General features: G+C 41.2%; 1 protein-coding gene across 1 annotated transcript; it reads left to right on the top strand.

Moving 5' to 3' along the window:
* Window positions 1-3,436: 3,436 nt before the first annotated feature.
* LRRC32 (leucine rich repeat containing 32) lies at window positions 3,437-10,054 on the top strand (the record flags this gene model as incomplete). Its single annotated transcript, XM_082278545.1, has 2 exons — window positions 3,437-3,523; window positions 8,123-10,054. The coding sequence occupies 2 exons, from the start codon at window positions 3,437-3,439 to the stop codon at window positions 10,052-10,054; spliced, it is 2,019 nt and encodes a 672-aa protein (XP_082134671.1).
* Between the last annotated feature and the right edge of the window lie 7,657 nt (window positions 10,055-17,711).

Genomic DNA, 17,711 nt, shown 5'->3' with positions numbered 1-17,711 from the left:
GCTCCTCCTTCTCCTCCAGCCACAGAGCAGGTACGTGGAGATGCATGCGAACCTGGCAGTGTGCTGGAAAGTTGAGCTTTTGACTGCAGGAGAGATGGGGGCTCTGGTTACTTAGTGCTGCAGCCTTTAAAAGTAACGCGGATGAGGAAGGTACTGTATAAATAAAATATACCATGTTTATGGATAGGCTGAGGAAGTGGCTAAGCACACTGTGTAGATGGCTCTACCCTCACAGCTGTATATTTAATCCATCAGGGACTTGCACTGCAGCGAGTCAGATCCCTTATGTTAAGGAGGCACTGATTAGTTTACAACAATGCAGTTGTCATACGCCGGGTTCGTTATTATTCTCTCTGCTTACAGTAATGAAAGATGGGGACATGTCTGGGTATTTTTTCTTTCTTTACGGGACTTTGTTTGTGGAATTGCTGCATTATTGTGCTCTGAACCAGGAGTGCTGCAGAGATCAGCCTTCGCTGATTAAATGCCACTCGCCCAGCTCCCCGACACTGAATCTTAACACAGCCTTGGGCAAATCCCACAGCCTCGGGTAAAATGGGCAAAAGGCTGTTTGGCTCCTCTGCTCTTCTCACCATCAGCACTGTCATTGAGCTCTCCCTGTTGGAGCACGAGGCGTGAGATGGCAGCGATATTTTGCCACTCTTAAGATCCTGACAGCTTGAATGTCACCTTGGGTGAACAATGACTTACTGAGAGGGTTCTGCTGCATCTGGGCTGTTACCATGGGGATTAACATTTAGACATTATTTGGAACTGACAAAGTTTTAGAAAATCCTAATTTATATAAAAGTCACAGATAAATTTATAAAGCCAAACCCTGTTGTATTTTGATAAAAGTATTTTTTATGAAAGTGCAGATATGTTTCCTTTAAACAGAATCAAAAGTTAGGTTTTCCACAACAGTGGATATGTTTTGTGGGGGTTTTTGTTTGTTTGATTGGGTTTTTTTACTAAGATGTAATTATTTCAACTTTAAAATCAACTTATTACTCTAAAATGCTGAAGTCCTTTAATTTTCAATAATAGAAATTCACCAGAAGTAATCTCTTTTTAAAGCAGATATTTACATTTCAGTGACTGTATCAGTGCTTCACCTTTTACTAATATAATGATGGATGGATTCAAAGGGGGGGGGGTATCAGTATCATGCAATCAGATCTATCAGAAATAACTATCCTCACCTCATTTTTTCTTCTGTAGAATCACATAAATTGAATAGACCTTTTCCCAGATAGACCTTTTCCCTTTTCTCCACTGTCAACTTCAACAAATTGCTGAATTAAAAGTCTATTTTTCTCTCTTTTTGCTGCACTAAGATAATACGAGAAATTATTATGTTTTAGTTCCTGAATTTGAGTTTCCCCAGGAACTTTGTTTTCCAGGGAGATAGTTTGCTTTCATGGTCAGATAGTTTAATCTGCAAATGTCACTTTCTGCTGATATAAGTGTTTGCATTTTCCCACCTCCTACTGTCCCTTCATGCACCCCCTCACTCAGCAAGTCTCCAGGCTGGTGTATTTCATGCTATTGTCATTTTATTTTCTTTTTCTTTCCTGGAGAGAGGAGTAGAAAATAAAAGGTGAATAAATAGGGGATTTGGCTAACCCCACATATCCAGTTAATTGAAAATGTTAATTTTTGGTGGGGAAATGTTGTTGGCTAAACACCTGATACAGGTGAGAATGGAGAGAGGACAGAGAGAGAAATGAGGAAGGCAACAGCTTCAAAAGACAGGAGAAAAGCCATGTTGGGTTCACAGGAGATGTAGGAGTCCTTATTTTTGTATGCAGAGTTGCCTTGGCTGTGATTTTAATGAAGCAAAGTCCTGAGCAGCAGAATCAGTGCATGCCCTCCCCTCCTGCTTTGGCATTTGTTTCTGCCCAGGCTCTTCTTCACAGTTCACCTGGCACAACTGTTTGGTCACTTGGTAAAACAGCTTGAGGAACTGAGCTGGCTTTTTAAAAAGCACAACCAAAAAAATCTCTGCTATTTTTATCCCTGCAAATCCAAACTTCCCAAAGTGCTCTGAACATCCATGTGTAGAAAATGCGAAGCTGCAGTCATCCTGGTCACTTGTTGCTCTTCCTTACAGGCATGATATTAGTACTCCATCTCTAAATTAAATCAAATTATCCTTTTTTAAAAAATATTTGTTTTCTCATGGAGGCTTCAAATGTTTGAGGTTTTCCTTGTGAAAGTGTCTGTGCATTGCAAGTGCTATTGCACACTGCTGACAAGGCAAACTCTAAACACAGAGCATCCAAAAGGAATTTAAACCTCTGGACACCACAGCAGTCCCCAGCTTCATCATGAATTCCCTGCTCACCCCAAGGGGGTTGCAGATAGAGAGCTTGACTCCAGGAAGCATGCCAAAATCAGCACTGCAGCCACCTCTGGCCAAGGGAAGCTCAAGACACAATGTGCTTGAGGGAAGATGATCAAAAGTGGTCTGACGAGAGCCCAGTCAAGGGGAACATATCTGGGGTTGTGATAATCTCACTGACAGACTGTGTTCTTGAAAGATTAACATAGATTTTTCTATCCATTGCACCTAATCATGCCCTGCCTTGTTATCTTTTCATAGCATTTTCATGGCTAGACCAGCAACCTGGTCTGGAGGAAGGTGTCCCTAACTGTGGAAGAGGTGTTGGAGCCAGAGGGTCTTTAAGGTCCCTTCCAACCCAAGCCATTCTGTGATTTTATGATTCTGGGATTTATGCCTCTCATTTCAGGGTGCATTGCAAAGCAAATGAGGTGTTAGGAGCCCAGCTCTTTGACATATTATTTCAACCATGGGGGAACTGCATTGCAACAGTTCAGGCCTGTGGCTCTGTGAGAAAGCAATGGGGAAATCTGTGTAAAGGTGAGTTTTCCAGCAGCAGTACTTAATTAGCAGAAGGAAGTGAGGAAAGCAGCATTTAGACAGCTGCTTCAGCCCTAGAGGGCAGCACAAAATAGTAAAGTAAAATCCTGAACTCACAAGCCATCTGAAATCATCTTCTGCATGACAGAAGCATGTCCATCAGCCTGCTGTCCTGTTGTGGCTAATATCTTCAGCTTAATTCATTGGATCTAAACAGAAACCATTTCCATTTGAGGGCTCTTTCTACATTATGCCAGACACACTGCCCAGCATGAACCCAGGACTTCATTGGGTGGCCTGGATATCATCTAGGCAGCAGCTGGAACCACACAAACCCATTAAATGCCTTGCATCTTCCTTTTCCCACCAGCCTCAAAGGAATGTAAAGCTACACAGGTAGGTCATAGGCATAGTAAGCTCAGAGATGGGTTAATTTATGGCCCTGTTTGTGTCCATCTCCATATTAGATGATGATCTGGTGCCAGCTTTTGCATGTGTTGACTTCTATGTTCCGTTTGAAATCTGACCATAACTGCTTTTACCTTCAGAGCCATGAAACTGAACGTCGTCTTCTTGCTGGCAGTGGTGAACACAGGAACCTCTAACTATCACCCCACAGAGGGAACATCCTGTGAAATGGTAAGGCAGGATCTCTGCTCAGGCCCTTTGGGATCTGGAATGAGGCTGGGACCCCCTGGTTACAGGCACTGTGAGAGCCATAGTCCCTGAAAAGGGAAATACCCCAGGACCAGACTTTCTGTGGTGGCAGAGGTTATGGGATTTGCAGGGTTATGGGATGGGTAGAAGACTGTTCTCAGGCTATGTCCTTTTTGTAGTGACAGCATATTAAAGAGGTGGAGGAGGGGTGAGGTGGGAAGAAGGGTCATTATCTGTTTTTTTCTAAAGGGGAGCTGGTAAAAGACATTTGACCTGATTTCCCTAAGACCGTAGAGGGATTTTGGGACTGAGACAGAGAACAGACTTAGACCTAAAATCAACTCATTTCTATCAGGCCTAAGTTCTTTGTGCTTTAAATAAAGAATCTTCTGTGAAATATATCTATACCAGCACTTTTGTAATAGCAAGGAGACTGACCTCCTCTGCCCTGACACAGCATTGCTGCCAGGGAAGTGGCACCTGACTTCTGCTGGAGGAAAAAAAATGTGACAAAGCCTCTTGCTCTAGTACAAAATTTTCTCCTTGGATTTTTGCAAACACCTGGTACAATATTATAAATTTTATTCACAGCTGAACTTTCTCTCTTCCCTACCAAAGTGTTTCTGACTGTAACAGGCTTTTAAAAATAGCATTTTTTTCCCTGAATATTGAAGTTTCTCAGCACAAACCTTCAAGAATTTCCAAAATAGGAAAAAAATATTTGCTAGCTGTACACAATTCCCTTATGGGACTCATTCCATTCCTGCCCACCCTGCTGTGTTGCTGCACTTCCTGAATTCCAAAGAAATTAAAACCTAGTTTATATAGAACGATCTTGGGAAGGTGCCTGAGTAGCTCAGCTCATTGGCTGGAGAGAAGACTGATGAAGCTTGGGTCCCATGTATCACAGTCAAGTAAAGGCTGGGCAAGACACACAATAATCCAAGCAGATTTCTCCCATCCCACTTTTTGGATGGGTCACAGACTGGGCTGACTGCTGAGAAGTAAACACTTGCTTGTTTTCAGCACTCCGCTGTAAGCTGCTTTCATCAAGTCAATGACTCAAGGCTCTAAGCAGCTAATGGAGATAAATTTAGCTCTGACCAAAAACTGCAGTCAGGGGCTAGGATGCTCCTCTCAGATAAATTAACAACTCAGCATTGCAGATGTCGATGTTGATCACTGGATGTTTGCTCCAATGGAAGGTGCATGTAAATCCAAACACCGTGTAAAGAAAGACGGAGCTACTGGATTAGCTGCTGGGTCCACTGAAGTCCTGCATTACTATTTTTCATCACAGCCTCACTGTTTAACATGGTATTTTCCCTGTGGTGACACCTTTAGTTCTAAAACTCAGAAATTAACACTTCCATCCCAAGTCTCCTGGAGCAGGCATGAGTCAGAAGCTTGTGCCCATCTCTGACTCACCACTGGTGAGTTCAATGACTCCTGTCATTGAACTAGAGCCCTAAGATGTGTTTTAGGAAGTAAGCAGTCCCTGCCAGACCCTTGACACAGGAGTGAACTGCACTGATTATACAAGTTATGGTACACCTACTTATTTGCAAGAAAACAAGGTACAGCTTAAAAGTTGAGAGGTTCTTTCTAACTCATGCTGCTTACCAAGAACAGGCAAGGCTTCAAGTAGATCATGTTCTACCTCCCAAAGAAAGATATTTCTGCTAATTCATGTTGCCTGGCAAATGATAAGCTTTGAAATAATTTACAGAAGGGAAAGAGTTTTAGGAAATTCTGTCTCACCTTGCATTGAGGTGGTGCAAGAACGTGTGCACAACCAGTTATCACAGGTTAGCTGAAGTGGGGTGCCCGGGAAAATTGCTGAGGTTTGGCTGTGTAGCTGAGACTCCTCCTGGGCAGCTCTTCTAAGAATGGCCATGGACACCACACTAGTGCAGGTCAGTGCCAATTGGCCCCAGCCCAAAATCTTTGTTTCAAATGTTCATGAGCTGAAAAAGAAGAACATGAGTGGAGGCTTGGATCCAGGTGCTTTTTTTGTAGGGCTCCCATGAACATGGATGATAACTTCCTCCCAGTGCTGAGCAGTGAAGAACTGAAATCAGAATCTTAATAATGCTCAGGTTTTGAGCTGTTGGATCATTTTTTTGCCAGCACATGAATAGGACAAGACACTGAAGGGACCAAGTGCTCCTCACCCTGCAGTACTTCTTGACAATGGACTTGAAATAAACTGATAGCAGCACTGGCAAAAAAGATGAAGTCAGAACATGAGACTGGCAAAACCATCTTTTCCAGTTTCAGGCTACCAAGCCATTGGGCTAAGAGGTGGGAGGAGGGGAGATACACCTAACAGATGCTGTTTGCTCCATCCCACTGAGATGTGCTTCATCTTTTCTTCCTACTACTGATGAGGATGAAATGCATGCAGTTTGAGCCTCAGGAGAGAAAAGAAGGTGCAGAAGATAGGAAATATGGTGAGGATCAACATAGTCAGTGAAAAGGAATGAAAGTTTAAAAAGAAAAATGGGAGGGGAAGTGTTATAGGAGCAAATGGCAGACAGTGGGAAGTATAGATTTTATTTGTCCCTTTTACCCCTGTGGATGCAGATTCAAGGCCAAATCCTGCAAGATACATGGTCATCGGGGACTGACCTCTCACCCACTGACTTCAGTGAAAACTGGCTGGCTAGCTTGGACAGGAGTTAGATGAGGACTTTCCTAAGATGCTTTCTGCCAGAAGGAGTGGAGGGGGCTCTACACTTGTTGAGATTTGGCTGAAAGTGTGTGAAGAAACCTGGCATCTGCCTTAGGCTGTGAAGCACCTGCTGCTTTTTCGCTCTGGATTTTTTTTATCCTTCTGGCTTCTCCTCTTCCACAAACCAAATAAAAAAGGCTTCCTTCTCATGACTTGGAGCTAAGCCCAACTTTAGGCATATTTTAGCTCAAAATGAGCAATTCTACGATGTCTTTGCAGGAAAAAAATAATGTCAGGAAGAAGGCAGGAAATTTCTTTCTTTCTCCCTTATATTTTTAGCTGGGGGAGATTTAAGTGAATTGGAGGGGGGGAAAATGGTGTTCAGGTCTTACTAGTCAATTTACTTGGGATCTTTGGGAAAGATGTATTATAGGAAGGACTGTGGAGCAATCTGACTACATCTAGAGCTTGGATGAGCACTTATACTTCTATGACACATTTTTGTGTGGTCTCCAAAATTTAGATGATGCAAAAGAGATTCACGAAAGACTAGTGCCACACTTCTCCAAAACAGACCTGCCACTTCATTCACCTCAAATTTCACATGAGACACATGGGTTTTAATATTTTTTACTTTTTATGTTTCTTTAATATCTGAAAAGCTTTGTGTCATGGAATCTGGATTCTGCTTCTCCACAAAAATTAAGATTCAACAGATTTTTTCTTTATTTATTTCCTTTCTGATCTTTCTACAAATATCATATGGCCCAGACACCCAAATACACTCATGACAAGAGTTTTCCTCCAGTAAATTAAATGGTGCCTAAGCCTTTCACATTCCACTTCCTCACACTGCTGTATGTTGTCTTTATTAACAAAATATAGCTTGATATTTATGCAAGGATGCTCATGTTCCTGTTCCTGATCTTCTTTATGAACACACACTCCAAATCTTGGTCTCGACACAGACTCAATCCTAGCTGCAATTAAACAGACTTGCACCTGGAAGATGGATTTGATTTTGACATTTGGTTTTTTCTCTACCTGCTGCTGAGAACTGGCCTGAAAAAGTATGACCTTCACTGCATCTCAAAGCTTTTTTGTCTCTCAAGAGCTGGAACTGCAGAATTTGTCTTTTCCATGTTGATTCACTTTTTTGTTGGAGCAGTTTCAAAAGGTGCTCTCCCCATGCAAGAAGAAGGGAACTGTTACCTTAGGAAAAGGATAAACATGTAAACATGGATAGTAAAAGCAGGAAGAGTTTGGAGATTTACATCAGAAATGTTTCAGTTGTTAAACGACCCATTTTGGATAAAGATGCATTACTAAACTAAGCTGTGGCTAAAGGAAGACATGATCAAATATCTGAGGGTGTGACCATGAAGGAGAGACAGGTTTTACAATATATGATCCTTACATATTTTTCCACCTCCTTGCTTTGGCACCCACACTGCCAACAGAGTGAAACATTTTCAAGTACCACTTACTCTTGCAAGCTGAGTTTGAAAAATCTGATACAGAGATGAAAGTGAGAAAACTAAACATCAGAAGAAAAATTAATAAATGGTGCTTGATTGCAATGGAAAAAGGGCAAAACTCCTTCACTTGAGACTATTAAAAAGAGTCCAGGAGAAAGGTACAAAAAGGAGAATATTTAGTAGGTAGCATACAGAGATAAAACTCTACTGTTGTAAGTCAGAGATGTCTTTAAAATGAAAAGAGTGCTGTTAGCTGCAAATGAGTGTTAGAACTGTTGCTCTAGCTGTCTGAGTGGTCAGAGAAAGTAGTGTGATCAGTGTTTCAGGAGGAGGTTCTGCCTGGATGTTGAATGCTATTTTCCTTATATATCATGCAAAAATGTTTTCCATTTGTCATGTGATGACCCCTTTTCTCTCTTTTTCTGGCAGGCAAACTCACAGGCATTTTGCCACAACAAAGATCTCCACCAAATCCCTCATGAGCTCCATCCCAATGTAAACAAAATAGATCTGTCTGGAAATCTGATTCAAAGCATCCCTGAAATGCCATTATCATTTTACACTTCCCTCCAGTGTCTGGATTTAAGCTCCAACCAGATAAGCTTCATCACATCTGGAGTATTTGCACACATGACGAGTTTGCTGGAATTAAATTTAGCCAATAATAACCTATATGAGCTTGCTCAGAATGGGACAGAGGGGATTGGCCTTTTACCCAAGGTGGAAATAATGGACTTGTCCCACAACAATCTCTACAATGGGATGGCTGAGTATTTCATTAAGCAAGCTCCAACACTGCGGTACCTTTCCTTGGCAGACAACAGTCTTGTAATGATATCACACAAGATGTTTCAGGGATCTCCCAGTCTTATGGAGATAGATCTTCAGAGAAATATCATAATGGACATAGAAGAAGGTGCTTTTGAGACTCTAGTGAACCTTTCCAAACTCAATCTCTCCACAAATTCAATTACTTGCATCTCTGATTTCAATCTCAAGCAGTTGGAGATACTTGACCTTAGCAGGAACAGCATTGAGACTTTCCGTATCACAAAGTCAGATGACGAATACAGCTTAAGATGTCTGGATCTTAGTGAAAACAAATTGCTTCACTTCCCAGTCTTCCCTCAGGTAAATAAGCTGGTAACTCTGAATTTATCAAATAATTTAATCCAACTCACTGCTGAATCCCCTTATAATAAAATGGACTTCAGGGATAACGAATGGCTAGATGCTTCTTTTCATCTTCTTGATCAGAAGCGAAGTAGAAATATAAGCTCTCTTTACTTGTCCCAGCTTGTATATTTGGACTTAAGTTATAATGACATCAAATCCATTCCAGATGGGTTCTTTGAGTCAATGTTGTCCCTTCAGACCCTTAATATCAGCAAAAACTGTCTTCAGGCGTTTGCAGTAAGGTATGACAGTGCATTGACCTCCCTAACTGTCCTTGACTTGAGCTACAATGCTTTGCAGAACCTTCTCCTTGATGCTGGTGCTTTGCCAAATTTGAAGGAGTTTCATATTCAAAACAACAACCTTCAGACCCTGCAATTCGACATCTTTTCTAGTCTTCCTAGACTCAGATTGCTTAATCTACGGAGCAATAATATCAGCCTTTGCCACACGTACTCTAAGCAAAGACTTGCTGCAGAGGGAAGTGGCTGTGTGTCATTTGTCAATTCTCCTACTCTTCAGTACTTGTACCTAGCTGACAACATGCTGAACATCCTACCAGGACACACCTTCTACAAGACTCCTCTGGTTGTCTTGGATCTCTCCATGAATCCTGGACTGAAAATAGAACTTAAAGCACTATCAGGACTGGAAAAGTCTCTGGAATACTTGCATTTACATGGTAATAGCCTGATAGAGTTAAATATTGACTTGCCTTGTTTTAGTCACCTTAAACATTTAAATCTCTCTGAAAATCAGCTGAACTGGCTGCCTAAGTGGGGTAGTGACTCTCCACTAGAAGTTCTAGACCTACGGAACAATAGGTTCAGTACCTTAGAGGACAGCAATATTTTAGCATTAGAAAATTCACTTAAAAACTTGTATCTCTCTGGGAACCCACTCAACTGCTGTGGAAACATCTGGCTTTCATCAATCATCCATAACAAGAATGTCCAGATCCCCAACGTGGAGCACTTAACGTGCCAGTACATTCAGAACTTTGGGTATCGGGAAGAAATGCACATTGGGAACATTAGACCAGAAGACTGTGAAAAAGAGGATCTGAAGAAAATCAACCTCCTCATTATATTAACATTTGTATTAGTTTTATCTGTGCTCATCATTGGTGTGGGTTCATTTCTTTGCTTCCGCAGGCAAAACTTTAGCCATCAGTTTAAAGCATAGGAACACAAAATGCCTTGAAAACTGAAGAAATCAGGTGCTAACCTGGCACTGTGCAGAAATGAAGGATAAAATTCTCATCTTTGAGTTTTAATTGTGGATTTTAAGATGGTTTTGAAGTGCCCCTGAACTGCACCACTGTAGTGGTCTGGGATGCAGGCACTGGAAGGAGAATTTGCTCCATTTTGTACTTGCTTCATTCACATGCAGATCTGCTTAAAAGACTACACAGTGTTAGAAAAGGCCACTGTAAAGTGATGCTGTTGTTTTGAGAGATGTGTAATTCAAACCAGCTCAGAAGAAAACCAGCTCTAAGGTCTTGAGACCCGAGAATTTTCACTAAGCTCAGATGATGACATCAAACAATTAGGAAATCCCTTCCCAAAGTTATGTGCCTCCACAAGATGCTTTGATTTGGTCTGAGCTTTGCTTTTCCCTAGCTGGTTAGCTCCTAACCCTTCTTAAACTGAAATCATAAAAAGATATAGCAGAGTGGGTCAAAACACAACCTTCACTCAGTGTAGTTGGTTGAAATACCCCTTGAGTTCCAAAACAATGAGAATTTAGCTTAAAAAAAAAACCAAACAACAAACAAACAAACAAACAAACAACAAAAAAAAAAAAAACAAGAAAAAAACCCTAAAACCAAAAAAAACCACAAATGGAAATTATAATTAGTGTTCACTGTGCTCCTGACTGCTATTTAGAAAATCCACAGCTGACTGTGGAGACCAAAGAGCATGTGGTAGGACGCCCTTTGGATACCTCCTTTTATGTGTTAGGTTGTTGCTCCAGTCACTGGGGCAAGACATGAAAGGTAGATGAGGTCAATTAGTTCTGGCACTTGGTACCCACGAGGGATGTAAAAGAAATCTCAAGCATGAAACAACTGCTGATGTTACCCAGATCTGCTCAGAAGGTCACAGGTCCACAGTTTAACTAAAAGAGGAAAAATTTGCCTCTCATGTGCAATACTATTTAACTGGATATAATGTGAAGAAATTAATCTCTGGGGTGAATACTTTTCAAAAGAAAAATCTTGGAGAATGAATTTCAACCAGCCAGTATTGGACTGAAATGCTTATGTTTCTAAGGAGAATGGTGGGAAATTCACAGCATACAGTTGCATTTCAGTGCAAAAGAATAATATATCTATTTTTAAAGGTCATGGAAGGTTAGACTGCAGAAAGATACCATTGTATCATTATACACAGGGAACCTAGTCCTGTGCCATTATTTAGATCAGGTGTTCACTGTGTCACCCTAAAAAGATATTATAGTCTAGAGGATAGGCTGTAAGAAAAGTCATGTAGATCCTCATTTTGTGACGGGTTTAACATGGCTAGCATGCTAAAAGTTGACACTGACAGATACTTTGTTCTGTACCCTGACAGAAAATCCACCCTTTTGAAGTGAAGAAAAGCTCACCAAGAGTGTGAGCCTGACCTGCTGAGGGGGTTCAATGGCTTCAAAAGGAACTATATCAGGTCTTCTGTTAATGCCAGAAACTGTGCATTAAGGCATATAAGAGAAATAGAGGTCAAACCAAAACCCGTCCAGGTAAATAACTCCGAGTCAAATTGCTGCTTCATTTCTGTTTCTTCAAGCTAGTGAATGTAAAAATTAACACACTACAAAAAGGTGTACAATTCTTTTTTAAAAGCAGCTATGAAAGAAACTGGCTGGTGGATTTCACTGTGGAATTTTGTAAAATAAAAACCATCTTTGGATTCTGTAAAAAGCACAGGGTCGTGAATACATTAAAACACCAGTTTGAAACGCTCCACATATGAAAAGAAAAGCTTTCCCATTTTTCTATGGTGTTCAGATTCCACCTTAGACCTCTACCTTCAGTCCTGAAGACAGGACAGCTGCTCCTTTTCTTAGAGTGCAACCACTGGAGACCAGGGACATCTACTGAAGAAGTAGGCAAAAATTTGGAATAGGTTCTTCAGAGAACTTGTGGATGTCCCATCCCTGGAAGTGTCCAAGGCCAGGTTAGAAGGTGCTTTGAGCAACCTGGTCTAGCGGAAGGTGTCCCTGCCCATGGAAATGGGGTTGGAAATAAATGATCTTCCAAGTCCTTTCCAACCCAAACCATTCTGTGATTAAATGATTCTACAAATTTGTACAAACCATCAGCAGCAATGGGGCCTGATCTAAGACCTACAAAAGCCCATGCGTGAGTCCATCATCGGCTCAAATCTTTATTCAAGTAGGGAAATAAAGTCTAGTGTTTAGTCTCTAGTCTCTAGTCTAGTAGATTGTGCAAGCAACAGTCCCAGGAACTAGCTGGAAGTCCAATGTTGAAGTCACTGAGCTTTTCCCTTGGTGTGAAGGCAAGCTGAGCTGTGTGTCCAGACACAGGTTAGTTTGCCACACTCTGAATTTATGGCTTTTGTGTCAAGCATGGCAATCTCCTTCTCAGAGCCAGTATTAACTTGACTAGCATGGCTGGAATTAGTTAATAACCTGATGACAGAGTCAAACCCATTTAATTAATACTTTTCACACTGCTTTTGTTTGGCTCTCCCAAAAGGAAGTGCTTGTTATTACTAAACATCTGGGACTAATTAGGTTTCCATTGACTTCCCTGGGAGCAGAAATTTTTCTCAAGAATAAGCCTCAGGAGTAAAATGCAACATGGCTTGTTTGGATTTTTCTGTTAACAGCATAATCAACCAAGAAGTGACATGACCCTGCTCCTCTAAGTAGCCAACTGTTATTCTGGATGGGGTGAGGAGCAAGAGGGAAAAAAAAAAAACACAACATGAATAAAAGAGCAGAGAGGAAAAACAGGGAGAATTGTGAGCCCTGCATTATATTATTCATCACAAAATAGGGGTGTGTAGCTGACAGGCCCAGCTCTCACCTCTCGTCTGTTACTGTGTCTGCAAGAAGCCCAAATGTCAAAGTACTTGATCCTGTATCAAACATGGACCTTACTCACACATTACACATCTTCCCACCTGTCAGCCCCATTTTCCTAATAGGTTGGTGTCATGGTTTTATGAAGAAGAAGATTAACCCTGTCCCAGCTGACACCAGGATAGTAGGCATGATACAGGCTGTTTTGACTGGAATTTTGCAAGCAAGAATTTACGCCCTCATTCACTGCTTTTTCATAAAGTCTTTGCAAGAGACTTTGTTGATGCAACGAAAGCTCATATTGCTAAGCCAGGAATATCATCCTTGGATTCTGGGATATGTAATAAAGCATTTGGGACTCACGCAGCCAATGCAATGTTTTGGGGTTTCTTTAATTGCTTCATGCAACAAATGCCTTCCTGTCTGCAGGTGTTTGCATGGTATAGGACAGTAGAAACCTAGAATCGCAGAATGGTCAGGGACCTTAAAGACCATCTAGTTCCAGCCCTCCTGCCATGGACAGGGACACCTTCCACTTGCTCAGAGCCCCATCCAACCTGGTCTTGAACACTTCACAGGGATGGGGCAACCTGTTCCAGTGTTTCACCACCCTCTGTGTAAGGAATTTCTTCACAACATCTAGTCTAAACATTCCTGGCACCAGGTAGATATAAGTACTGGAAACAGTAGAAACACTAGAAAAACTAGAAACAGAGAGAGGCCCTAAAAGTTCATCAAGTCATGACTCATGTTAGCCATCCGTGGAAAATCAAGTCTCAGTTTCCAGAAGCATTGGCTTCTTTTCTAGCAAAGAGAAGACAGTGCCCTAACAGAGTACTGGGGTCTCTGGCTACAGACATCCCTACAGGGACCCTACTCAGTCCTAAACTAGCCACAGTAGGTTAGTATACAACACAGTAAATGCCTCCTAATATTTTGGGAGCCCGAAGCATTTGTTTTCCTATTCCTATCTAATCCCCATGTCATTCAGTACCCTCTTACTTTCCTGGGGAGAGAAAAACTGACACAACAACTTGGATCCCCTGTATCTCCAGGAGAAAGAAAACCAAGCAAGGTATCCTCTGGCCATATTATTTTCCATAAACAGTTACATATTCTGTTTGTGCACACATGTGCAAAGGCAAAGACACACACGGGCTAGCTCAAGAAATAGATCATTTCGGGATTAGCTTTGTTTAACCTAAATTAGAACAGCCTGTGCTAAATGATCATCTGTAATAACAAACAGCCTGTGGTGCTGCTGCCTGTGGATTCCTATTTCATGCCTGTCCATGTGAAACATTTTGATCAAGATTTTCAAAAGTGATCACTGATTCATTTCAGATGCCTAAGTTTGCAGCCTGTGTCTTGCCAACCCTGAAACAAGTCACATTTTCCAGAAAACTGGGTCCATTTCCTCTCAAAACCAAGGCTCTGCGGTATGTCTTATACAAGCCCCAGGAAAAAATGAGGTCGTCCAGATGTACATATAATTATTTCACTTAGAGATTTCTAATGATAGTTTCTGCTCTGCCAGAGTTGTTTGGAGCATCTGAAGAGCTGAAAAACAGCAAAACTGCTGTCAACACTTCCTCTGCCCTGTAATCTTTTCTCACAAGGACCATATTAACCCAAGTTAACTATCCCTCCATATTCACTCCCATCCTCAGCTATTGTTGTGGGTAAGTTTGAGTGAGAAAAGGAATAATAGTCATAAGAAAAGAACAAAAATTAAGTGTAGTGTCTGCAACTATGCAGCCAGGGCAGATTTTGGTCCCACAGGTCCTGGATTGGTGAGGGTCCAAATATATTTTGCCAAGAAAAAAGAGGAATGAGGAATGAGAGGAGTTTAGAGCCATCAAAGTGCTCAGAGTGAGTGATGGGAAAAGGAGAAAACAGTGTTGGTGTAATTCCCTCTGAGAAGTGAAGAAGTGAAAATACTCTAGAGGAACTGGCAGTGGTAGGTACTTACCCACCTCTCCCCAAGAGTTTAGAGAAGATAAGCGAAGCTTCACCCCATCTCTTGTAGAAGAAAGGTAAGAAGAGAGCTTAGGAGACAGATAATAATGGAACAGAAATGAAGGATGACAGAAGAACTGAAAGATGAAAGGGAAATGGAGAGTAGAGTTTTAGTACAATTCATGTCTTCATGATGGGTAACAGAGAAGTATAACAGGAAACTGAAGAGCATCAAAGAGAGAGAGATATGAAAAGCTTTGCAAAAAGGTAGCCAGAGCTGAGCTGTGCAGAGCAGGAGGAGACACAGGTTAGACAACATGCTTACAAGTGTGTGATGCATGAAAACAGAGGAAGACATCAGTTCATGCAGGGTGGCAAAGAGAAGTGTAAAGTAGACACAGAAATGGGATGAAGCTGAAATGGGAGGAAAAAGAGACAGAAGAATTTTCTGAGGAGGGTCTGTCAGACTGTGCAACACTCTTTCACAAGGAAAGATATTTGGAGGCTGATGCAACGTGATACTAATGAAAATTTTGGCAAATATGAGGGAACAGTCCTGCAACACTGGGAGAGTCACTTTTCTCCCAAGCTATTGTTCATGGCAGTCCTGCTGCATTGCAGGGCCAAGCTAGTTCCGCAGATTTCCTCCTCCTGTCCATGTCTAGCACTCATTGCATCAAAGACACATGTTTGGGAGACACATGGGAGAATTTATTGTAGCCTTTCAGTACTTAAAGGGGTTTTATAAAAAAAAGAGAGCAGCTTTTTAAATGGGCTATTCAAACAGGACATGAAGAAACAGTTTTACGCTAAAAGAGGTGAGATTTGGATTAGACATGAGGAGGAAATTCTTTACTGTGGAGAGGTGAGGCATTGGCACAAGTTGCCAAGAAGGTGTAGATGCCCCATCCATGAAAACCAGGTTGGATGGGACTTTGAGCAATCTGACCTAGTGGGTAGCATCCCTGCCTGTGTCAGGGGGATTGGAACTAGATGATCTTTAATATCTCTTCCAGTCCAAAGCATTCTGTAATTCTATGATTTTCCATTTCATAAGCAGTATACTTTGTGAAGAAACATTCTGGGAAGTGGCTAGAGAGGAGTTCCAGACTTTCCCAAAAAATGGAGGGGAGAAGGGAGTCCAGGGTGCTGGAGACAAGACCAGAGAAGAAGAGGATTTCATTTTCAGATAGGAAACCCAACAAAGAGAAGAAAGTTTGGGACAGACAACAGGGTAGGAGGTGTGGCATGAGGAGAGCAGAAGAGGAGTAAGGATAACTAAACCAGGATTTTGGAATACAAATCACAGAATCACAGAATGGTTCTGGCTGAAAGCGACCTCTGCAGATCATTTAGTCCAACCCCTCTGCTAGAGCAGGTTCACCTAGAATATTTCCAGAGAAGGAGACTGAATGGGCAGCTACAAGGAAGACAGCATCAGCTTCTCCCAGGAGGATTCAGTTGAAGGACAAGTTGCAACTGCAAAAGATCCCATTAAACATAAGGAAAAAAATCCTTAACAATAAGAGTCTGAACTCTGCAAAATCCTTGCAGACATTCAGAACTCCTCAGCGCAAAGCCCTGAACAACCAACTCTGACAGTGAAGTTGGCCCTGCTTTTATCAGGAAGTTGGACTGGGTTTTGCAGAGGCTCCTTCAATTTTAGTTATTCTCCAAATCTTTGCAAAACAGATGTGGGTCATGGACTTAGGCGAGGAACAGAGTAGCAGGGAAACTTTGGAGCAACAGAGCCTGCAAGCAGCATCTGCTCCCTGTATCAATGCAGTAAAAAGGGTTTGACTGTAGAAGAGTCCAGAGAGATAGCAGAAGTGGTTGGTGATGTCACATATAGGCAGAGCTGGCCAGATTATTGAAGTCTGTGTTCACATCGTTCTTTTTTGTTTATTTGTTTGTTTTCATTTTTTTGTGGCTCAAAATTAATATTTTCAAAATTTTCCATGAAAATTCTGAAAAATGTGAGATTGGGAAATGTGTCCTTTGTAAGGCCAGAGCTTCAGTTTGAATTCAGATACTCCTACTCTAGCAAGCACATTCTCCTATCATAAAATAATCATTGCAACATTGTTTGCTTTTACTATCTTTGTTCAAGAGTAGATGAGGAAATGTCTCAATCAGCTAATCCTAAATAACATCCCTCCCAGCTATCACTAAAACAAAACAAAGCAAAATAAAACAAAACAAAGTAAAAAAAATATACTAGGCTCTTGAAACTACGTAAATGTTTTCATATTGTTACACTTCAATTGTGCTGGGACCCAGGAAGAGCATAAAATAAAATAATGGTAGTAAACTTATGAAATTCCAGAAGAAATCAGTCAGGTAAGATTTTCGTTTAAAAATGGTTTTTGCTGTAAAACTTCTTTCCATCATGAGTACTTACACTGTAATTTGTGCTTTTTATAATATTTACAAGTTTTATGACTCCATTGCCTTTCACTTTAAAATGTTGCTACAAAAACTTCTGGCAAGAGTCATATATTGAGGAATTTCAAACCTTCAGCTTCATTAATTGTTGTTTACTCTTGGAAAAAGCTGCTTGTAACAGACTTTAGCATATGTTTCTTGCCTTACATATGTGATTCAAGGCCATATGTTTCCTCTAATCTGCCCCTTGTGTTTCATAATAGACATCAAGCTAGTTATTGCATTGCTGAACTGGACCAATCACACCTTAGTCGAGCTCCTTTCCTGTTTGAAGGGAATGATGCCCAGTCAGGTGAGGTTCCAGGTGCTTTAATTGCCTCTCTAGATACAGAAGTCCAAAATATACATCTTTACTGTCCTTCTACAGTTGCTGTTTCTTCTATCTGGT

This window comes from Coloeus monedula (assembly GCF_965178545.1).
Source record: "Coloeus monedula genome assembly, chromosome: 3".
Taxonomy (NCBI): Eukaryota; Metazoa; Chordata; class Aves; order Passeriformes; family Corvidae; genus Coloeus; species Coloeus monedula.
The sequence above is the reverse complement of the archived record's forward strand: the minus strand, read 5'-3'. Positions and strand labels throughout refer to the sequence as shown.